The sequence below is a fragment of the Budorcas taxicolor genome, chromosome 5 (assembly GCF_023091745.1).
Source record: "Budorcas taxicolor isolate Tak-1 chromosome 5, Takin1.1, whole genome shotgun sequence".
In the NCBI taxonomy this organism is placed as follows: Eukaryota; Metazoa; Chordata; class Mammalia; order Artiodactyla; family Bovidae; genus Budorcas; species Budorcas taxicolor.
Genome location: NC_068914.1, coordinates 13,643,639 through 13,667,933, shown reverse-complemented (window position 1 = coordinate 13,667,933; position 24,295 = coordinate 13,643,639). Strand labels below are relative to the sequence as shown.

Below are 24,295 nucleotides of genomic sequence, written 5' to 3'. Positions count from 1 at the left end.
TAGTTGACCTGGTATAGACATTCAGAGCATGTGGGCAATAGCCAAGAAGACATTTAGTAGCCTAACAGAAGAACCATTCAAATCTATCCCACTTTGGTCACTATAATGGGTATTGTTGAATTTCTAAGAAAAGAATCCTGCCCGCTTCCTTTGGGTCTTTAGGAGAGTATAAAACTCTAATGTAGTAGCCAGTTCTTAGCCTGCCAAGGTCCCAGTTTTACATATAACAGAGATCTTCAGGGAATCACTCGCGCTGCCCAGAATGTAGTGTCCTCCCCTAAGACAGCAACGAGCCTGAATTCTTTGGTGCGTTCAGGGCAAGCACCCTCAACACAAACTTTAGAAAGAGCTAACAAGAGGGCTGAGTGATAGACTAACAGGAAAATGCCTTTGGAAAAATAAGAAAGATAAGAATTTACTTCCCAGACATCTGAGATTAATGTAGTTTAGGATAGAGACTTTTTAGAATGTCATTCCTGGAGTACTTCTCTATACTACTCTTTGAAACTGGTCACCTGTTCTTTTGTGGTGTTATCTGTTCTACATGGGGACAAAAATGGAAATAATGTCTCATCCCAGTGACCAGGGCTGATAGCTACTCGATGCATACTAACTAGAAATTAAATCTGTAATTCCTGACTTATATAGGAAATATTAGACTGATTTTATCCTCCTGACATGCAAATGTGTAAGGAGATGGGGGTGGAGGAGGGCTGTCCTTATTCCAAAGGTCCATGCTCATTCTCAGCCTGTGCTTTTGGTCTCCTTTTTCCGTGTTGCACTATGACCCCAGCAGCTGTCTCTGGCCCTTTCTACATGCTGTTTAGATTGCCGTAGCTTTTTAAAATCTTCTGTCGGATACCAGACTTCTTTAAAATTATATATATATATATATATATATATATATATATATATATATATATTTTAAAGCTCTTTGGTGCCAGTTGAAAGCCTGAAAAGTTTAAAATATGTGATATCTAAAAGACCTTATGGGGAGAATTTTCTGGAATTTTCTGGAGGTCCTTTGTTGGTTGTGACTCAGAATTTCACTATTGGATAGTGGGTTCAGTTTTGCCCGAAGATGGTGATGTCTCGAGTATGTAGTGAGGGGCTACAAAATATTGATGTTGGAAGTTGTCTGCTTTTGAAGGAGAATTTGCTCTTTGGGCCTATATGGTGTCCATTACACTGTATTCTTGAACAGGTTTATCTTTGAGGAACCTACCCTTAATCTGTGGTGCTCTGTGTGGGCCAGTTACTGCCCCAGCGCTCAAACTGGACCGAGATCCAGGTTCGGTTGAGTAGTGTTCCTTTTTCTCTGGCCACAGAGGTTCATTCAGGGATAAGGGTGTAACCCAACAAGGCCATGGATTCCCAGATTTTGCTTGAACTTTGAGGCAGCAGAATTTCTTTCTGTTGTCTTTGAAGATGGTCTCATGTAAATCTGAAGCACCTGGTAAGCCACCATGTGGAGAAACTGAAGCTGGCATGGAGGAGAACAAAGCTAAGAGATAGGAAACATGGAGGAGAACAAAGCTAAGAGATAGGAAACCCAGTGATACGTTTGAGTGCCTGGCTCCAACCATGTGTGATACTATGGACCTTTGCACTGTGTGATAAAGTCTCTCTTCCCCATTTACTTTCCTGAAGAACTTTGAGTTGGATTGTTTCATTTAGGGTCAAAAAGGTAATCTTTTCTTTCCGAACTGTTCAACAAGGGAGATTCTGTAACCTACTGTGGAAATTTGTAGTCAGTTGCCCTAACATAGTCATATAAACCAAGAATTCTTAATTATATATGACTGTAATCTCATTTTCTGACAGTCTCTCTGTAGTGTGAATAACAAACTACTCTCTCAACCACAAAAATCCAAAGACAAAAACCTCTTTATAAAGACATCTTCATAAGCTTGAATATTGGTTTTCAATTGTTCCTTCAGTCTTCACACTAAATATGTTCTTTATTATGCAACTTCAAAACTAGTTACTTCCAGATATGTACAGCAAGTGTAAACCCTGCTGAGCCATGATTCAATATGAGAATTTGTTATCTGACCATCTCCAAAGACTTTCTTAAAGATTTTATTCTGAGTCAGTCCTGTCCTCTGGTTCAATAAGACCTGGATAGATGGTGAGGAATCATAGATGGTGAGGAATCTGGTGAATGAGTTTTATGGAAGGTCCTGCTGATTTCTTCTATTAAGACCCCTTTAATAGATAGGGACTAGTAACTATGACTGGAGAAAATTCCAGTAGCATTGGGTAATGTAAACACAGGTTCTCTGCAGAGAAGAACCTGCACTTTGACTCTACATCAGAGAACATGGAGCTGCTTCCTTCTCACCTCCCTTTCTGGAGCCTAAACCTCTGCTTCCTGCCCCGAGATGGAACAGGCTGTAGTCAGCACCCACACTGCTCACATTCCCTTCTCATTGTTCCGTCTCCCCACAGGTACATCTGAATGTTTAGGTGACTTTGCTCCAGTTACGATGTAAGAAAATACATAATATCTACGTCACTTGGCCTGGTGATATAAATATGTTGAGAGTTGGGGGACCCAGTGTGCAGCTTTTCTAACTCATCCCAGCACTGCAGTCAAACAAATCAATTCAGCCTTCAGAGGGGCATCCATTGCCTTGTTATTATGTTTGTGTAAAGTCTTGGGGTCTTTGATCAAAGAATGGCATTTCAGGCCAGGCCCTAATCCTCACCGCCTTAAGGTGTTTAAATGAGTTAAAAAAAAAAAAGTTGATAACAGCTGGGACTTAAATTTGCCTTTGCCCAGCTTTTGTTTTGAAAGGGCTTCCATTATCCGTGGCTTCCCTTTTCCAAGTAAAGATGGATCGTTGGGTAAACCAAAAAGGGAAAGAGGATCTGGGAGGAAATGGGCGGAGACTCTGAATTAATCTTCTGAGGAAGAATGTTTGATCAGCGGGGAGGAGAGAATGGAAAGCTCTGATGCTGACAGCAGGCACCTTTCTGACTAGGGTGTGATTGGCACCTTTGAAGCTTCAGTCAGGAGCCAGTGTCCAGTGGGTCAGGGCTTCCTCTGTCTGTGGGTGGTGGTGTTAATAATGTGGCAACTGGAAGGATTAATTGCAGACAAGCAGCAGGATTACGAGGAGGGCTCCTCAGCTCTAAAAGGAACAGTTCGAGGAAAGCCTCTGATCTGTCAGCCTTAGAGGAAATTAGTGGGAACAGACTAGAGAAGGCTGGAAAAAAAAAGGCATTTAGGATATTAAAGCGAAATGGGAAGGAGGATATTGAAATAGGGCGAAAAGGGTGAGGGGCACTGATCTCAAAAGGCAGCATCCACCTCTTCCTAGTAGGAATTTCCGTGATTTGTCCAGATTTGACACACGCCTTCTCTTTACGGCCCAGTAGAGTGGACCATTGTATATGGGTTGCAACAGGTTAGGGAAGGGTTGCAGTGTAATCATGGCTCACCCAAGTTTGCTCTCCACCACCTGGCAGCTTCAGAATGTCCTGAAACGAAGGCTCCCTGTATAGTCTTAAAACAAGTCAGAGCATTAGTGACACCCTATCTGCATTAGCTATCTATTGTATATTTTACTTCTTACCCTTCTGGTTCAAGTCGGGATGTTGCCAATAAATCCTGTGTTACCATTAAAGAGGCCATTCATCACGCTCCCTAATGTGATTAATCAAGATACACCACAGTACCCTTAAAATGAGATCATTTTGATAAATCATGTATGACATGAAAAGACTTTATTCCTTTTAAGTGCAATTTAGACAGTAATTTTTTTCCTCATTTATGATTCATGGGAGAAACATGGATAAAATTCCCTTGCACAGTTACACCTTATCTACAGCAATAACTCAAAACTGCTTTTAGATGAAAATTCAGGGCCTTATTCACCAAAGCTGAATGCCAGCTCATTATTTTCTGGCGTTCAGTAGTCCAAAAATAATGTCCACACATTAAGCAGCATTCTCAAAAAGCTGGAATTGGCCAAGCACCAGGCACATCAATTGTACTCCATCATCCTTAATAAGGAAGAAATATCAGACGTCCTCTTGGAGTTTTATTGAATCAGTAATGCTCAGCCTTCACCTTCCCAATTTAGAATGATTTGGAAACAAAAATGGTAGTAACAAAAAAGTATGGGAATTTCAACTGTTTTACATGACTCTTCTCTCCTGTTGCCTAAAGCTCAAAGGAGGTATTTTTCTCTCTTCCCATGTGGTTCATGCTTTTTTCTCCATTCGCTTTTTCTTATTTCTCAAATGAAACTCCCATTCTTTTCGGTCTGAGTTTTATTTTAAGCTGCCCTATCTGTGATGTGGGCTTCCCCCTCACAGCTGTCACAATAATTTGGGAAGCCATTTTCATAACCTCCAATAGAAAAATAATTTGAAAATGTGCCTTCTGGTGAGATCCATCAAGTTTAAGATCACATTTTTGGTTTAAAGTCAGACACTGATGCTATTCATTAAACTGAAAAATGACTTGTTTTCCACTAATATTGAAATAAACTCTGGATGAATGTTAAGTCATGCTGGCACGCGCTTAGATAGAAAGCAAAAGGAAACACAGATATATTTAATTTGGACATGCAAAGTCAACAGAGTTTTAGGTCTTTTTGGAGACAGGGAACCAGGAAGACTGGCTGAAACAAATGTGAACAATTAGAAGTTCCTTTGCCTCTTTCACAGGATGAGAGCATTTAAAGAAGGGTTCAGTATTTCTGTGTTTTTTCATACCCCCTTACCTACGAATAAGGGCATGTAATTTATTTCCCTGCTGTTCTTAGGGGGTTTATTTTGGGCAGTGGATCAAAACCCTGTGTTTGACTGTGCTTAAGTAACCCAAGAGCGCTCGTATCCTGTTTTTATCGATACAACACAGTGAATGCAAGAAAACTGAGGTTTACTTGAGATATCACATTCATGCTGGTGTCCCTGTGCCGTAATCAAGTAGAAAGTGACATGAAAGATTCCTTGTGTATTACTCACATTTAAATACAATTTCCCATGTTTTTATTTCTTTTCCAATATGAAGAGCGAATTAAGAATATAAGACCATTACACATTTATGACTTTCTATTTTTTGCTCAAAAAGATCAGTAAATTTAAAAAATATGCATGTATCTCATTAAAAAGTTTCCTGGTTCTAGCAACACTCAGCAAATCTCCAAAGAATGCAAGTTTAGAACATAAATATTTTAAGGCCCCAATAAAATTGGCAGTGAATATTTTTTCCCCTTAATACCATGTTCATTTCATTCTAATTTACTACCACGAGTTTACTTTCCAAAGCGACTTTTAATACAATACACAATTATTTCATATGGGGTTGGATAGGTCACCTCATTAAGCCTGCCAAGATCAGGCCTCTAGTGATCCCCACGAATATCCTCGCATTTATTCCTAATTAAAATGGCCCTCCTAAATTGTCTCAAGTTTATCAATACAAATAACAAGCTAAGGGAAATAACCACCAATGAGAAGCTGGCGAGGCAAGGTGACCTGATCACAGACCTGAGGCTGGGCCAACGGTGGCGTCTGCAGTGGTGCCCTGCCACCTGTTGGCTTTGCTTACACATAACAGGGTATTGATGTCCCTCACAGCAGTGTAGTAACCTTCTCTGACCCCTGTCCCAGTTCATCACCCCCCAGAGAAAAGAAGGGGCCATTCGAGAATTCCAGGCCTCTTGATTTCCCCCATCATTCATTTCCTTGGCCACATGTTTCTTCTGTTAATACTAAAAATTTATGGCCAAGCACATTAAGGGCAGCACAAGTCCCTTCCTTCTTCTGGATTATTTCAGAGTTTCCTGTCAATAAGGAAATCCAAGAAGATGTATCCTCAGTGGATTGTATGTGACAGTGTCTGCTTCTATCTCAGGAATCTGAGGCGTGATGGATACACTGTCAGTTTTGAGGGATGGTGTTTTCTCCATATTTCCATTATGAACCAGGCTGTCGTCTCCTAATAAATTTCTTGCATTGGTATCAATTTATTTTTACAAGCAGAGGGTCTGATGTATTTGGGAAAGGCACTGACAGCAGAACTGGCCCGGCTAGACAGACCTGGCTCCACCTCATTTTGGAAAACTACTTTAGTTCCAAGGACAGAACTTGACCTGCAGCCCTTGAGAATTAAAAAAAAAAAAAAAAAAAAGCTCTGCGAGAGGAAGAGAGACACATGAGGCAAGTTCCTTCTTTTAAGCCAAAATAAATCAACCTTGTTGGAATACCATGACATAATATTATTTCTAAGACAGCCTTGCAAAGCCAGATGAGAGATGCCATATTTTGTTATTTACTAAAGACGGGCCATCACAGTAATGCAGGGAAGCTATGGATGAATCCAGATTGTAACTAGCTAAAGATCTCATGACTTTTGTCCACAGAAGGAATCTCGGGAGTGCCTTTCTGTTTGACAAGTAAGGGGGAGAGTCCATTCATGTACAGATAATTGATTACATATTGTGTGTATGTCCCTGTTGCAGCTACTACGAAGGGTAGGAGAAGCCATAAGACCTTTGCCCTACCTTTCAAGACACTTAAATCTAGTTGAAGAAGTAAGATGTTATACAAAATTAAAGTAAAAATAAGTATAGTTGATATTTAATGAGCAATGCTAAGATCTTTGTTTCTTACATTACTCTTTGCCTTTAATGTGAAGAAAGGTTCATGATTAAGGCAGTAATGACTGCTGCCTGGTTTTGTGGCCCAGCTTTGTTGCATACTAGTAATCCAAGAACCTATTTAATTTCCTTGGGCCTCAGTTTTCCTCATCTGTAAAATAGGAATGGGATTTAGAACTGCCTCATGGAACTGTTGTAAAGACTGAATAAATTAATACGCGGAATGTGTTTAGCGTAGTTTCAGACACAAAGTAAGTACAAGTAAGTGTTATCAATTAACTATCATCATCATTATAATGACTCTTTTTGTCATTATCATTTTACAGTGAAGGAAAGTATAGCTTTAAAGAGTTTATTGTCCGAGGTCATACAGAGGATGGTGTATGGATTGAAGTCTTAGTCAGTAAGGCATCAGAGCACAGGAAAATGAGAAGTAGAGGATATCCAAATTGTAAATAAGTTGACAGAATCTTTGAAGCTTAGTTAGTTTTTTCTTACTATCCTTTTAGCACCAAACATACCTTAGATGTTATATAATAAATGTTATATATATATATATATAGAGAGAGAGAGAGAGAGTGGTATGCTGGGAATGTTTAACAAGCAGGTCTTTGGAAAAAAATTATGCATATATACATGTACATAGCTTTTTGTAATTTGATGTATATAAAGGTTGAGTAGTACATAGCTTACAAATAAATATATAATCCTTTTGGTTATAAATTCTAGTCATCTAATGTAGTCTTACCAAATATTTTTGGTAATTTTGGCCGAACTTTCATATCTGTTGCCAATATAAGGTTGCAGTTGATTCTTTTCTTACTATGTCAGAACTTCACTCTTTTGTGAATGGCATGAGCAGCTTCTTTACTGAGTCAGATAATAGTTTTTGAATATTTCAAAAATATTTCCTCAACTTTTGGTGCTATTCACAATGTAATGGCTATAGACACAACATAACCTTTAAGTTTAATCTGAATAATTCACATTTTCCCATCATTTTCTTAAGTTTAAAAAATCAATAAGATAATTAATCACTAATTTGTAGCATTTGCCAATTTCTGCTGTAAATACTTCCATCATGGCTGATGTCAGGCTACCAAAGTCACATCACTGAAGAGTTGGGAAGAGCTATGAAGTGCTATATATTATATAGTATTTCTGCTATGTTAATATAATAAACATGAATAATTTCCAGAGCATAAATAGTAGTAAAGTTTGTAAAACAGAAAGTGCTGAGTTTGGATATATATTTCCTTTACTTTTAATATTATTTATCCAATCACAAGTATATATAATTGAATTTTAAATAACAACCGTGTTTATCAACTTAAATATGGCATTCCTGAAAAGTTAACCATTGGCTTTTGTGAGCTGGTACAGGTTGACCATAGATACCATTCAATCCCTGGGTTGGGGGATCCTCTGGAGGAGGACATGGCAACCCACTCCAGTATCCTTGCCTGGAGAGTCCCATGAACAGAGGAGCCTGGTCAGCTGAGGTCCATAGGGTTGCAAAGAGTCGGACATGACTGAAGTGACTTAGCACTAGCACTAGAAATGTACTGCTTATCTTAGTATATGTACTAAACCCAAGAAGGTTTTCTTCTCTTAAGTACCTTTGAACATCAAATTCATTGCAGAATGGTTGGGATTCAGGCTGTGAAATCAAGCTGTGTTAGTTGGAATTCTAAATTCTCCATATACTAGCTGAATGCTCTCAGGCAAGTTGTTTAATCTCTCTAAATCCCAACTGTCTTACTTATAAAATGATAGTAATAATGATATTTCTATCTTAAGGTTGTTGAGATAGTTAAATGAAAGAGTGTGCTTAAAATGACTCCATATAAAGAGTGCTCAAGAAATGTGACACGTATACATAATCATATATAGACCCTCATTACGTAGGGGTTGTAATATATTACATTCTGTTTGAACATATGACACAAACTAAATCCTCTGCAAGGATTAATGATTAGCAGCAAAGTATTAACTTGTACTCTATCATATTTCTGTGGACAAAGATGACTGTTTCTTTAAAGATAGGATGTTCTACCTTAATAATTACCCAAAGTATTAGTAAATTCTCTCTCACTTGATAATCCTTTCTTAATGCTTGGAGAGGTTGGTTTGTTAGGAGCTGCAAGGCATTCACTATTAACACAGATCTTGGTCCCTGCACCCAGGAATTTGACAGTCCTGCAAAAGAGGCCAGACAAGAGCACCATTGACAGTAGCAGGAGGCAAGGTGGAGCAATGGCCAGGAGAGGAGCATCGCAAAGACCTGGGGTCTCTGCTGCCGGGAAGGTGTGGAACTGGCGAAACTCCTTGGAGTCTGAGAATCTGGCTGACTTGGTTTTTAATCCCACTGTAGATTTTAGAACTGTATGGCCTTGGGTGACTTATACTTTCTGGGTCTCAGTTTTCTCTTTTTGCGGATGAGAGTAGTAATAGGATATACGCATACAATGGGAAACCAGTAGACTCAGAAAGCATTTAGGAAACATTTGTTCCTATCCCACTCCATGCGCCCTTTCTTTTCTGCCCCCTTCTCATTCCTCCTTAACTCCTGTGCCCCCTCCTTCTGTCACGTCTCCTTGTCCTCTGATGGGAGGGATTGGAAAGATCAATTCAGTTCAGTCCAGTCACCCAGTCGTGTCTGACTCTTTGTGACCCCGTGGACTGCAGCACACCAGGCTTCCCTGTCCATCACCAACTCCCAGAGCTTGCTCAAACTCATGTCCATTGAGTCGGTGATGCCATCCAACCACCTCATCCTCTGTTGTCCCCTTTTCCTCCTGTCTTCAATCTTTCCCAGCATCAGAGTCTTTTCTAGTGAGTCAGTTCTTTGCATCAGGTGGCCACAGTATTGGAGTTTCAGCTTCACCATCTGTCCTTCCATTGAATATTCAGGACTGATTTCCTTTCGGATGGATTGGTTGGATCTCCTGGAAGTCCAAGGGACTCTGAAGGGTCTTCTCCAACACTGCAGTTCAAAAGCATCAATTCTTCAATGCTCATCTTTCTTTGTAGTCCAATTCTCACATCCATACATGACTATTGGAAAAACATAGCTTTGACTAGATGGACCTTTGTTGGCAAAGTAATGTCTTTGCTTTTTAGTATGCTGTTTAGATTCAGTCTTCCAAGGAACAAGCGTCTTTTAATTTTGTGCCTTCAGTCACCATATGCAGTGATTTTGGAGCCCCCAAAAATAAAGTCTGTCACTGTTTCCATTTTTTCCCCATTTATTTGCCATGAGCTGATGCGGCTAGTTGCCCTGATCTTAGTTTTCTGAATGTTGAGTTTTAAGCCAACTTTTTCACTCTGCTCTTTCGCGTTCATCAAGAGGCTCTTTAGTTCTTCTTTGCCTTCTGCCATAAGGGTGGTGTCATCTGCATATCTGAGGTTATTGATAGTATTCCCGGCAATCTTGATTCCAGCTTTTACTTCATCCAGTCCAGTGTTTCTCATGATGTACTCTGCATATAAATTAAATAAGTAGGGTGACAATATACAATCTTGACATACTGCTTTCCCGATTTGGAACCAGTCTTTTGTTCCATGTCCAGTTCTAACTGTTGCTTCTTGACCTGCATACAGATTTCTCAGGGGATACTTGATGAAAAGTGTGTTGTTTCACATTAGCCCTGGTAGGATTTTAATTTTTAAATATTTTAAACCACCAAAAGCAATGGCACAATTAAATAAAGTTTAAAAATCAAATCATTGCAAACCACATTGTTCACAAAAATCTTTCCATCTTTGCCTATTAACTTTTACCCTTTCACCCCTTGCAAATATTATGTTAAAAATAGCAACAGATATATCAATACTATTCTTATATTTACTGTGTTCACTTAATATTGTGTAATAAAAATTTAGCATATTTAGTTTATATTTGGTTACTGTAAATAATTATTATTTCCATAATGTTCGGTATTTAGATGGTTTTTTTTATTATATAAATGTCTGCTAAAATATTTTGGAAACCACTACTCTCGATGACTGAAAAGGTCTTTTACAGCTCTTTCATTCTATGACTTGATTATTTGTGTAAAGGTCCAAAAAATGCCCAATCTGTAGTCCTTCTTTTTTTTTTTTTTTTTTTTTATAGTCCTTCTTTCCTTTTTTCTCCCATAAGCATTTCAGAACTGCAGCTCTGTGCCTAATGACCTTTTAGGCACTGGCAGAACTAGAGCCCCTTTAGATCAGATAAAAACAATGGCAAACTCAGAGGTGGTTTTGCCTGCAAAGGGCTTCCTGATTCGAGAGAGCCTTTGGTGCAGCCCTCCACCCAACCCGCCCCTTCAGACTTCTGCTCTGAATTACGCCCCCACCACACCATTCAGTCAGCTGAATGCCTGGCTCTTGATCTGACTCTGCCTTTTGCCCAGTTGTATCCTTTCTTGGTCCTTTGGTTCCTGATTCACCCTCATCCCTTTTTACCCTTTAATTTTCTCTCATTTTTGTTGGCTTCTGTCTCTGGACAGGAATACAGTCATTCCTGTTCCTCCACCTTCCCAACACATTGCGTCTATGGTAGAGGCTTCCTGTCTTCACACTGGAAGGCGTGGCGCCTCTCCCTGTGAGCAGGTCGGAAGACTCCAACTTTAGGCTGGTTCTGTGGCTTTTAATCCTTGAGATGCTGTCAAGTCTTTACCTCTGCTTCTGGCAACTTGGCTCATGCTTTTGTGTTGAATTATAATCATGGTATATAGTTTTCTCTTTGACATTAAAATGTTTTATTCATTCAAGCATTACGCATTGACATCTTTCTGTATTTCTGGCAGCATGTTGGGTACCGGGGTTAATAGTATAGTTAATCTCAGAAATTTAATAGAGTTAATCTTGAAAGCTCTCTGTTAGTATGAAGAAGAAACAAGCAAGAATGTAATTACTGATCCATGTGTTCAGCTGTCATCATAGAGGTTAGGGTCAAAGTTATGGATGATGCAAAATATGGGGAATCAGGCTATGAGTTGGTGACTCTTACTAACCAGCATTAATCATGATTCTTTTTTTTTTTTTTTGATGAGTTGTGAATGCAACTAAGGTCCTGATTTTATTTTTCTTGGTATTCTCTGCAAAGGGCCTGGCATATAGTAGGTGGTTATTAAATCCTTGATAACTAAATGAGTGACGCTTTTTCTTATGAGAGAAAATAAATATTTTTAGAAGAGTCAGCTTTATACCACAGTTTCAGGGAATGAATTGTGATGAAAAGCGAAGATTGCTTTTACTTGAAAGAGGCTGACAAATTTCCCAGACCTGGGATCACTTTATGCAGTGTATGATTTAAGGGTGAGTGAGCATGCCAGAGCGCTCCACTTGAGCTGAGTGATGGGGAATGAGTTGTGGAGCTCTGGTCTTAGATGGTATTTTGTGAAAAATAGTTGGAGATTTATGGCTATTAAACAACTTTGTAGCTGCCCCCTTCTTGTTTTGAAGCCTGCCAAATATCTCCTCCTGTGGTCTGTATCATGTTCCTTCCGGGCATCCATGATATTCAGACATATCCACTGGAATGCAGGTTTCCGTGGAATGCACCCAATGGGAGGGGGCTTGAATTGTACAGTTCATCAGAAGACATTTGTTTTCTGGAACTGCGGAATGAAATTCTCACTTTGCAAGTCTCTTTTACTGTATTTCGTTGAATCTTTTCCAGTGAGGTTGCCAAAGTTCTACCTTCCTTTCTGCATGATGGAAATTGCAGAGCACAGTATATTAGTGACCATTATCATTATTGATGTGAGTTTAAAAAATTATTAGTAACTCTCCAATTGTGAGTAGGAGACAAGTACAAAAACCTACATATGCTTTGGCCAATCTTAAGTAGAAAGACTTACCAGGTAGAATAAGCATTTTAAGCCTTGGCATGAAGTGGGGAATTTATATTTATTGCTATTTATCAGCTTTTTCTATTCTGTTGTTACATTCAGTAACTTAAGAAGAATTAGAACTGGGATATTTCACCAGAAAAAGCCAACCAGAGATGGCCTTAATTCATTTTGTGCAAGTACTGGAAAACTGTTAGAGATAGTGTCCTCTAATTATGGGTTTTCAACATCAGATGTATGGATTAGGTAGAAATAGGAGCCTGTTTTTTCAATTTTCATGTTTAATTTTGAGAAATTCAAAAAATGTAGAAAAGTTTTACAAATAACAAGCATGCTTAGTTACCCTACAGGATTTGTATTTTCTAATATGTTGTTATTTTCTTTTCAAGTGTTATGTTTCAATAAAAGAAATAAACCTTTCGTGTAAAATTTCAGCTCCCCACTTTCCATTAGCCCAGTTCTGTTACTCTGCTCTCTGGTAGGGGCAACCATTTTCATGAGTTTAATATTAAACTTTTATATTTTTTAAATCTTTCCATGTACACATGAGATCAAAGAACTGCATATTTACATAAACAGTATCAAACTGCATTCACCATTTGCAACTTGCATTTTCAGTTTGCATTAAATTTTTAGACCTATTCAAATTGAGATCTATAAATCAGCTTTATTGCTCTTAAGTGCTAAATATTATTCTGTCATATGAATATATAACATTTTATTTATCCATTTTCCTCATTGATAGACATTTGAATTATTTCCCATTTGTTCTGTTGTAAATAATGCTGCAATAAACATTGTTTTATGTTCTACCTTACAGACCTGAGTAAAATTTTCCATAGTGTATATACTTTAAAGGGAATTGCAGTACCAATTTTCAGTTTTATTAGATATTGCTAAATTACTCTCCTGAGTGGTTGAACCAATGTACATTCCCGCTGGCAAAAGATGAGAGGTTAGGAGTTTTGTTGCCCTTGGTTCTCTATGGCACTCTTTATTATGAAACTTAAAAGTTTGCCAACTATGATGAACAAAAAATTGTACTTTGTTTTAATCTGAGATGCTCTTAAGGCTAGTGAATTTGACCATCTTCTCTTTTATTTATTGGCCACTCAGGTTTTCTCTTCTTTGAATTGTCTTTTTTTTTTTTTGTCCATTTTTATTACATTTTTATTTATTTAGAGACAGATATTCTGAATGCTAATATTTTATTGTAGATGTTACAAAAATCCTCTAATAGGGAGATTCATAAAGTAAAATGTGAAAATGTAATTTTTTGCCATGGATGGTTAGAAAATTTGCCAAGTACTTAAAGATTTGAGAATCATTTGTAGTTCTGAGGAGTCTGATTTACCCCAATTTTCCTGATCCCATTTTAGGCATATCTGCTTTATCCACATAAAAGAAAACATTATTTTAAAAATGTCCACTAATGTTTCTATTATCTCATTCTTGATATACTATGAGTATATTGTTTCAGTTTCAAGGGTAGTTCTTTATTCAGGGACAGGTAATGTGCATATTTAAGACACTGTTTTATCCACTTCTTTCATATGATTGTGCTTTTCTGAATCAAGCTTCTAAGCATAATTTTCAACATCACTATTAAAAAGATCACATGGACTTCATTTTGCTAAAAGTCAAGTCAAAGAACTGGTATTTAGAATCTTGGTTTGTAGCAGTTTTCCCAAACATCCAGCCACGAAAGTCTCACCAAAAGGCATAGTTTGCAAAATTGTTCTCTTCCTGGATTCTTTTCCATGACTTGAGTTTATAAATGGACACTGAGCAGAAAAGTAATTAAATGCTAGGCATAGAATGATGACTGCAAAACAGAACTAAAGCCGCACAATTTTTGCTTTGACTAAAACTGGAAATAAAACTTAAATCACTATTTTACTCTTGGTTACAAAACTTGAATGTTTTGCCCAGTCAGAGATATTTGCTGAAAGGTAGTTTCTTCTAGTAATTTTAGGAAAAGCTGTCATCAAATTGTCAACAGCCCAAATTGAGATTAAAAGTACCAAGAAACATCACAATATAGCAACCTAAAACTCATCCTGGATTTTCAGGCTTTTTTAGCAGTGAGATGGAGCAGAAACATTGACAGGGAGAGAAGCTCTGGCCTCTTGCAGAGGAAGTATAGTAGATCTGTGGAAGGACAACCCCCATTGCTCCTCCCCTGCCTCAAGCAGGAGCAGCATATGAATAGACGCCATGCTTAGAACATTATCTTTGTGTCTCATTGATCAAATAGGGAAGCCCTATTGAGCGCCGAAGAATTGATGCTTTTGAACTATGGTGTTGAAGAAGACTCTTGAGAGTCCCTTGGACTACAAGGAGATCCAACCAGTCCATTCTGAAGGAGATCAGCCCTGGGATTTCTTTGGAAGGAATGATTCTAAAGCTGAAACTCCAGTACTTTGGCCACCTCATGAGAAATGAGTTGACTCATTGGAAAAGACTCTGATGCTGGGAGGGATTGGGGGCAGGAGGAGAAGGGGACAACAGAGGATGAGATGGCTGGATGGCATCACAGACTTGATGGACGTGAGTCTGAGTGAACTCCAAAGTGATGGACAGGGAGGCCTGGCGTGCTGCGATTCATGGGGTCGCAAAGAGTCGGACACGACTGAGCAACTGAACTGAACTGAACTGATTGATCAAGTAGGGATTACAGGAGACCTTGAATGCCAAATGGAGAAGCACCTGGTGATTCTAGTGTTTGAATTTTAATCTAATTGCTGATTGTTTTATATGATTACAGCATTTGAAAAAGTCTTTAGGTACTTTTTCAAATGTTTTTCTCAGTGACTGAACTTTGATCTTTCTGAACCCAATACCCTTGGATCAACCTTTAAACACAGTATATTTCTCTTGCTGCTGGAGTTAAGTAATGCTACCCAAAATCTGTCTCTACCTTAGGGACATAGCTTCTGCTTTTGCACCATTCAGAACTCTTTCTCTAAGTCTCCACTGAAAGCCGCTTAATCAAACATCTCAAATGTCAGAAACAGAGTTTAAAGGGTTTTTCTAGCAAGTAGGTCTAATCTCCTACTTAGTTTTGATTCCTATAATGTCTATAATCTCTTTGGAGAAAAGGCCTGCTCCTACTAGGGCAAATATATCCATAGAATGCATTTCCTTTTCCAGAAAGAAAAATGTAGCATTAATGAAATTTACTTTTTCATGAAGCTTGGAAAGGTTGTAAGCTTAGGATTTTGATCCTAGCAGATGTTCTTTTTAGGATATTAAAAAAAAAAAAAAAAGTAGTGTTTGATTCAGAAGTCTCAGTAAGAATTGCAGTAGTGATGCTTCATGTTCCACGCTACCTCACTCTGAATATGACATACTGGTCAGAAGCCCTGAGTGACACCTGGCTCTCCAGGTGTGGTCTTTCCTCACACCTTAGCCCCCATGGGTGTAGCACTAAGTAGAGAAAGAGAGCAGCCTGGGTCACACCATATCAAGGTGGACGGTTAAATAACTTTGCATGTAGGAAAAAAAAGCATCTTCACAGATAGATTTCATATCATTTTCTCTCAGCCCTCCAAATGGCAAAGTTTTGTTGATAACCACTGTACTTCAAATTTCAGATGATTTTTTTAGTGCTTTCGGTAAATGTAGTCACAACCCCAACTGCAAGGTCTTCGGTATCACGAATGCTTCTCTAGGGTCACTTCATGCTGCTTACGTCTTCACCTTTCCCCTGTCTCCATGCTGCACTGGGCCCAGTAACCCAGCCCTGTTTGTCCCATCCACCCTGCAGGCCGAGCTCAGCCTCTTCACTGGTTCCGTAGAAATCTATGTACAGTAAGCGTTTAATCTGTGGGAATTTTGGGTAGCAATCTATTGGGGAATAACTGTGACAGAAATCTAAGTCTGGATCATTTCCTGCCCTCAACATCTCTTTTCCTTCTCCTCCTCAAAATTCCACTCAATAAACAAACCATCCCCTGTCTCAGATCCCTTCCACTGGTACCAAGTCCCCTCAAAGCATTGTATTTGACCCAACACGTACCAAAATATTCTCTCAACAGAGACAGCTCTTGCTTCCTAAGAGGAGTCTAGGTCCATAACATGTTCTCCCAACCCAGATCCCAAGGAGACAAGTTGGGTAAACAGAAGTGTTTCGTTTTTGGCGTTGCTCATGTTGGTGTGCTTTTTTTTCACACAGGCCTCCAGTGACAGCGTTGTTGTCTCTCCTAAGAGCCGCTACACACCCCTGCCTTCTGCTTCCAGGGAACTCACCAGTCACCGAGGTAGGAACCCTGCTTTTTATTGCATATTGTGGCTGCAGGGAGAGATACCGGGCTGTGTGGAGCTCGGGGATCATTACTGCTGCCTTGGCACTTTGGATGGAACGAGTGCTTTTCAAGTCTGTGATGAGAAAACCATACCTGTCAAGCCTAGTAATTTTGACTCATATTAAATAGAATTTAGTGGCAGTCTTTTGGGAAGGCAAATAGGTCTATGGTGGAATATAATTTTGTGATTTTTTTTTTCTTTAAGCAAAGAGATTATCACACTCAAAAGTTACAAAGGAGGTCATTACCTCCAGAGAAAGTGGTGGAGAGAAATTGGGAAACTCACTAATATTTGTAAAAGTGTCACTATTTGGGAGTATTATAGTTGAAATCTGTAATTTCAAAATGAGTGAACTCTACATTACAGCTAAAAGGATAGAATCAATATGCAGTTTTCCTTGAATCCTCTGATCCTTGAAATTTTAATTTGGCTTACCTAGCTCTTTCAAAGCCTTGAATTTCTATTGTCATCTCTAGAGTCTGCAAGGAATATAGTTTAAACATGCTTTATCTCCAACCTGGCTGTTTAAACCAAGGACCATGTGATCAGTTTTGTTGTAATTGGTTAGGACAAGAAGAGGCCATGTGATATAATTTGTTCACCCCTTTTTATTCTAGTTATGGCCACAGTCATATTTCATAGTTATGAATCTACCTTCCAAGGGTAAGTAAGAACAGGCTTAAGTTGAGGGCTCTACATACTTTTAAACATCTCTTCCCCAAGCATGAAATTCCCCTGGAAATTCAAGGGACACTGAATAAGGGCTCTTCCAGCTTTGTCATCCAAGCTGCCTTGCAGGATGGGTGGGTAGGAGCCAAGTCTGTAGAGATTATCAGAAAGTGATGGAACTGGCCCTCTAGGGAGACGTGGGGGCTTTGGGTAAATGATACACTAACATTCGGTAAGATTCCAGATATCTGTGACTTGGACTTGTGTTTTCTGTTTGATGTCTGGATTCAGTGGAGTTGGTTTAATTAATTAATTAACAATTAATATTAATTAACACATAATTAATATGCATTGGTTTAATTAGGATTCAGTTGTGATTCCATTCTGGATGTGTGCAATTTGTGAAAATCAATTTTGCTCAACGTCAAGTGGCAAAAATAGCTGCCAGTGTGTTTTTGAGGGGTGTGAACAGATCTCTTCTGAATATTCTTATGAAGGTTTTGAGTATATCCCTTTAGAGGCTGTTTTTCACAGGGGTGGGGGGGATTCCTCTACACCAAATTATTATACCCTGTCTAGAAGGAATAACAAATTAAGCCTTGCATCATAGTCTCATGGATTTATTTATTACACTCTTGTATTTGAATTGATTGAGTTTGTGTTGATTACATGAATAGAAACTGAAGTCTCAGAGCCCTCAAGTCTGCTTCAGTTCATCTGCCCATGAAATTGAGATTTCACAACAGGAGGACTTGATCAAATAAGTGATAGTCATCAGTAACAGAGCAAAGGTCATCTGTCATTGTAACAGTAAAATAAAAAATCTGAATGTTGAAGGAAAGGAATATAAAGCAATAAGTTTTGAAGATACTTGGGTAATACTTGGAATACAGAAAAATGCCTAGTGTGGTCTGGGTTAAAATAGACACTCTTGAATGACATCAGAGTATAACACCAATGGAAAAACTGTTGTTTAATGGAAGCCAAGACAGATGTCTTGATTTTCCTGAGCAATTAATACACGTTTAATACATTTGTTGCCTAATCATTGCTAAGTACTTGGATGTTGAAAAAGCAAGTCAGCATCATGAAATGATGGCCAGGTCTTTGGACTTATGGTCATGAGGAGACCAGAAAGAGAGAACCAAAGATGCCCATTAGGCTGAATTACTATTGGGCTGATATGCGTAGGGAAAATATAAGACTAACATATTTCAGCTTGGGTTGAATCATGCAGTGACAAATGAGGAAAACAATAGTTTTCAGTGCCAGAATGAAACCACTTAATGACATCTTGTGGGTTTTTTTGTATTTAAGTTAAAGAAATTATTCTAAGTTTCTGATTCCGTAGATCACCAAACTCCTCGAGGGTCATTTGTTAATATTTCCATGGAAACGGCCTACAAACATTTATCCAGAGAGATACTTCCACGTTATAAAGGCAAATTACACCAGTTGTTTCCCAGATGAAATCCTTCATGATGTCTGAACTCAGTCTGTAAAGTCCTAAGTGGAAATTCTATTTGCAAATAATTTTTGATTCATCTGGTTCCCAATCTCTTTTCATTCCGCACCAGCGACTACACAAACTGGTAGGTAGTAGTTCATGTACAAATTGCTATTTTTCTATACATGCCATTTTCCCTGTGCTTGTCCTTTTATGTAACTTCCAATGTCGAGTTTGATAGGCCAGAGAGCCATGTCCTAAGGACTGTAGATTCGAATGCAAGAGAAGTCTGAGCTCAGAATAATGATCAGGAGTCAGGGGACTCTATTTTTCCATCTATAATGTATAGATAATCCAAACCTCCTAGAGACAGTGATGCCCAGTGCTTTGTGCTTCCTCTGTGAGATGTTTAATTATTGTACCTTCATGAAATTTCTCCCCTTCTTTATCTCCTCTGTTGTTGTTCATTTGCTAAGTTGGGTCTGACTCTTTGCGACCCCATGGACTGTAGCACATCAGGCTCCTCTGTCCATGGGGATTTCCAGGCAAGAATACTGGAGTGGGTTGCCATTTCCTTCTCCAGGGGAATATTCTGGACCAGGAAGTGAACCTGTGTTTCCTGCATTGGCTGACGGATTCTTTACTACTGAGCCAGCTGGGAAGCCCTTATCTCCTTTGTGTAGTTGCTTATGTTCTACTTTATATAACACAGGTCAGGTCTGTGTATGTCTTGAACTTCTCATAAATGCACAAGCTCCCTGAGGGGCAATATAGATTCTAACTCTTTTCTTTCACATCACTAACTCCTACTCAGGTATAAGCTGAAACACCACAGCTCCAAGGAAAGCTCCTCTGATCCCACTCTATCCATTTGCATTAGGTCAGTTTTCCCTTTTCAGGGGCTGTTTTCCTGGATGGCAGCTTTCGGTGGAGATCGGGGTTGGGTGGAGGTTGGAGGTCCTGGTGTTTGTTTACGTACCACTGTATCTTCAGTGCCTGTCACAGGACCTCCTACTTAATCAGAGATCCATAAATATTTGTTCAGTAAATGATGAGTGATAGAAACCCAGGGGAAAGGCAGTAACTTTGGTACCTCTTGTTGTTATCTAAGTACCTGGTTGCACATATATTGCAAGGTAACTTGATTGCATCTGAGGAAGGAGACCCATCTGCCTTTGGGGGTGAGCACATACTGAAGGGAGAGGCCAGTCTTAGAAACGGCAGACCTCAACTCTGTTGCTTTCAGAAACCCAAGTCATCTTGGATGGGAGCTCTATCTGTTGGTTCATTGCCAGACAGCATTTAGCCATATTGCATAACTTCCAAGTAGATCATTATTTTGAAGTCATAGTTTGCAGACTCTGATGTTTGGCTGATGGAAAGAAATAGGATGAATTAAAGCAACTTATGGAATTCTTGTACTAGTACAGAAGCTCTCAGAGAAGGGACTGGACAACTGCAATAAGATGCAGGTTGTGGTAAAGATAGAGTTTTCGAATAGTCCACTTAAAATCTCTCTGAGAATTCCCCTCTAGTTCTGAGCATGTCTTGAAAATATGGGGACATGGTGGTGTATCAGTGATGCCAGCTGCTACCTAGTGATGGTCTGCACGCTACATCTTCAGTGGGTAGCCACATTTATGAGGAATGTTGAAATGTTTGTGAGAGAAATGTCTCTTTCAATATATCCTGGCCATAGGATGTACCTCCGAAAGCCATATATTGCTACTTTTTATCTAGTAGCTATTAGAAGTAGAATTTGCATCTTTATTAACCATTGTGTATTTTGGGAAAACATTTCTATTTAGAGCAGAGACCATCGATACACCCAATAAGGTGCAGAGGGGTAAATATTACTGTTCTCATTTAACAGAGGAAGACACCCGCAACAATTGCTAGGAAAGACTGAATCACTCAGCAACATAGGAAAGGAAAACATCCAGACTCTGTGTCCTTGCATCCCAGGCCACCCCAGTTATTTGTCCTTTACACAGGATGCCTGAATCAGATGCAGGATTCACTGTGGCGTTGTTCCGGGGGAAAGAGGAGAGAACGTGCAGGAAAAGGCACAGCCTGGAGCTGTCCGCTGTCAGGGGTACATTCCCAAAGCCCGTGTGAAGGCCGTGACAAAGTATGGCATCCTTGCCTGTTCTGTCAAAAGAATTGCCTGTTACGCCTTTCTGACACCCTTTTATTAAAAAATTACAAATCTATACATGCAGAAGCAGAGACAGTTTGAAAAGCCAAAGAGGAAAATGCTCTGGTACCAGTCTGAATTCAGACAAGGAAAATGTAATGCACACTATTCAAATTATGAAAGACTTTAATGTAAGGAAGGAGAGGCTTACACATGCAAGAAAGGACTGGCAGGGCATGTGTGACCCCGAGTCTCAGCTCTGAGACCTGTGATTCTTCAGAGCTTGATGGACCATTTCTGTGCATCTCAGAAATCCTTGGGCATCTACTACTTTCTCAGTCTGCAGCACTCAGTTCTTCAGACTTTATGGACTACCCACATAGTCTTCTTTCTGGATTTCCAAATCATACTGTCTCTCTCGTTGGCCTGCTCTAACCAAGAACCATGCACACAGGGGATTTTGGGAAATGTAGTTTCTAGTTTCTCCTCTGATCTGTAGAGAAAACCTCAGGAGTGGATAGAAGCAGTGCCCTATTAAAACAGACAAGTCGGCACATCTCCCGTAATCCTACCTTGCCAACAGTTATCATGGTGAGGGTCTCATTCCAGTTGTATGCACACACTCATTTTGCAAAGTAACTGCAAAACTAGTGAACAACCCTGAATTATTACTACCCCCACCTCCCAGTGATTAAACAACCTGGAAGATGTACCATAGTTAGCTTGTCATATTACGCACTGGACTTTGAAAGTATGAAAGAGAACAAGAAGCTGAGAGGGAATCTGTTATGAAAACTTGCTTGGGGATGATAATACCCTACTTCTATGAGTTGTTGGAAACCTTGCCATTATTTTTATTGACACAGTTGTAAGAAGCTCATCCTCTTCTCCAACCAGGGGCTTGGTCTATTTGCATTGGGAATTGATTGCTGGGACTGTCACAGAGTGATTTACATGGCAACTTATCATAATTAGTTATCATTCACAGTTTCCTTAATGTGCATTGCATTTTATGCTTAGCAATTGATTTTTCTGTATTTCTCCATGAAGCAGCTCAATGAGTGTCATCCAAAAAAGAAGAAAAAGACAGAAAAACTGCAGGCATATTTTATTTTTATTTTTTAAACAGTTTTAGCTTGAGATATCATAAAACACATTTTCACAGAAGTCGTAAATGCAGAGAGTTTTGCTTTAACTATTTAAATAAGCCAAAGTGAAATGAATCAGAGGGAAATTAAATGGATATAAATGAAGATGTGTCAACGTAGGTGAAGATGTTTGCGATGGGGAGATGTTGGCCACAAAAACTGTATGCCACCAAGCAGAATACTTCCAGGAAAGCTCAAGATGGGGCTGCTTGATAACCAAACTTCATCATAATTTGTTTTAGCTTATAGGATTTGAAAACAGTCTTTCTCCTTCAGACAATTTAAAATCCTTTTTCTATTTTTCATATTTCTACCATCCTGCTAAGGTCAACCCACAGGGAATGTGAAGGCTTAAGTAGACTTGATCATTATAAATGGAATCTACACAGAATAATAACAAAGACTCAAGGGAAATAGGTGTATTTATTTGCTGAACTCTTACCAGTTCAGCAACAAGAAGTCTTCTTGCCTATTGCTTGTTGGTTTTCACTGACCATTTAAAAAGATGGTATAAGCAATCCCATGGTTATGCTGACTCTGCCAGGTAGCTCTCACCTAAGATTAGACTCATAACCAAGGTGACCTGTTTATTTGGGGCCTTCTGTTCTCCCAGAATATTTTGATTAGTTTTTCAAGGGAGCTAACCGTCAGATGATTTCTCAGAAAATGTGATTGATTCATTGAAGATTCAGAGAAGCAGGATGGATCCAGCTTTCCTCTATGGAAAGTAGAGGAAAGCTGTGGATAAAAAGAAACAAAGAGGTGAGTAGGGATAGCAGCAGAGGAAGAGAGAGAAAAAGAGAGACAGAGAGAAGAAAACTGAAAAAGGAAATGAGAAGTTGGCAGTTGCTATGGGAGCATTCCTTGCCGAGGGGAACGTGGTTGGTCTGTGGGTCCTGCCATACAACTGCACAGTCTCGGCTCCCCTGTCTCAGATTCTGTGTGTTGCGGCTTTGCCCTCTATGTATGGGGGCAGAGTGTGTTGGTTCCCTGTGCAGAGCTATTATTAGCATTTTCTAATTATGTAAAATACGTTCCTCTGATGACATTTTCAACAGAAGCCCTCACTTTAGTTTTTTCTTCCCTTCATAATGCTTTCATGGGCTTAGAATCTTGGTAAAAGTCTCAGATGCTGAGAGATGCTAAAGTTTCCTTTATTTAATCGAGGTGACTAGTGATTTGACAGTAGTGGTTGACAGGTTTATTTTATCTGTGTGGCAGCGGGAGTCTATTTTCAGTGTGTGCGCTCTGTACCTAAGTAAAAGGACTTTACTAAGTGCTGAATAAATTGTACTTTCCTTTGATTCTAGACCTTGCTGAAATGGTTTAAAAACTCTAGTCTGGGTCATCAAATTCATCTCCCTGCTGCTTTGCAGGGTCAATAGCTTCACTGTGTGCAGAGCAAGGCTGGGTGGATTGGAATGGAGGGTGGTGTAGATTAAAACTTCCGCATATATATAGATAGATGTGCATGTGTGCTCTCGCTGTCTGGGAAGCTGTCAGTGATGGAAGAGCAAGCCAAGTGGAATCTGAAGATGGATGAATCTGTTAGACTATTACCAGGACTGGCATGGACTTTAGCCAGGAACTGGAAGCAACCTCCTTTAAGCATTTGAAATCCATAGGGGTCCATTTCCTATCCTTTTTCTCCAAGGATGATTTTTCATTTGCAGTCTCTGTGATTGCTGTATTTCTACTCTTTGGGCAGAACTGTGGTGCTCTCATAGACAAAAAGGGGCTATGGACTTGGTTCTTTCATTCCAGAAGCGAAGCAAGGAGGGGAAAATGGAATCTTGCTCCACACTCCCAACAGTAAAAATCCTTACTTCTGTAGGATGAGAAGTCAAAAGGGTAACACTTCCACCAACAGACAGACCAAGTAAAAATAGTGGTAAAAATACGGTCCTCTATCTTTTTTTTTTTTTTTTTAAAAAAAAGGAGGGTCTGGAATTGACAGAGTTGGAGATGAAATGTCCTGAAGTTTTGAAGATGGGGGCTGGTTTTTCTGCCTTCCATTGCAAGAGAAGAGCTGGGATGTGGTCAGGTTTGAGTCCTGAGATGACAGATCTTGCCCTGAGCACCGGCATTCAAGGAGTCCTCCAGTATGTCTTTATTTTTTATCCACTGTG

The 24,295-nt window shown here is 39.3% G+C and overlaps 1 protein-coding gene across 1 annotated transcript in view; it reads left to right on the top strand.

The window, feature by feature from the left end:
- Window positions 1–24,295, top strand: part of LRMDA (leucine rich melanocyte differentiation associated) — a 511,149-nt gene that overhangs the window by 267,507 nt on the left and 219,347 nt on the right. The window contains exon 5 of the mRNA XM_052639700.1: window positions 16,635–16,719. Coding sequence (XP_052495660.1) covers window positions 16,635–16,719 — 85 coding nt within the window. The remainder of the gene's footprint in view (window positions 1–16,634; window positions 16,720–24,295) is intronic.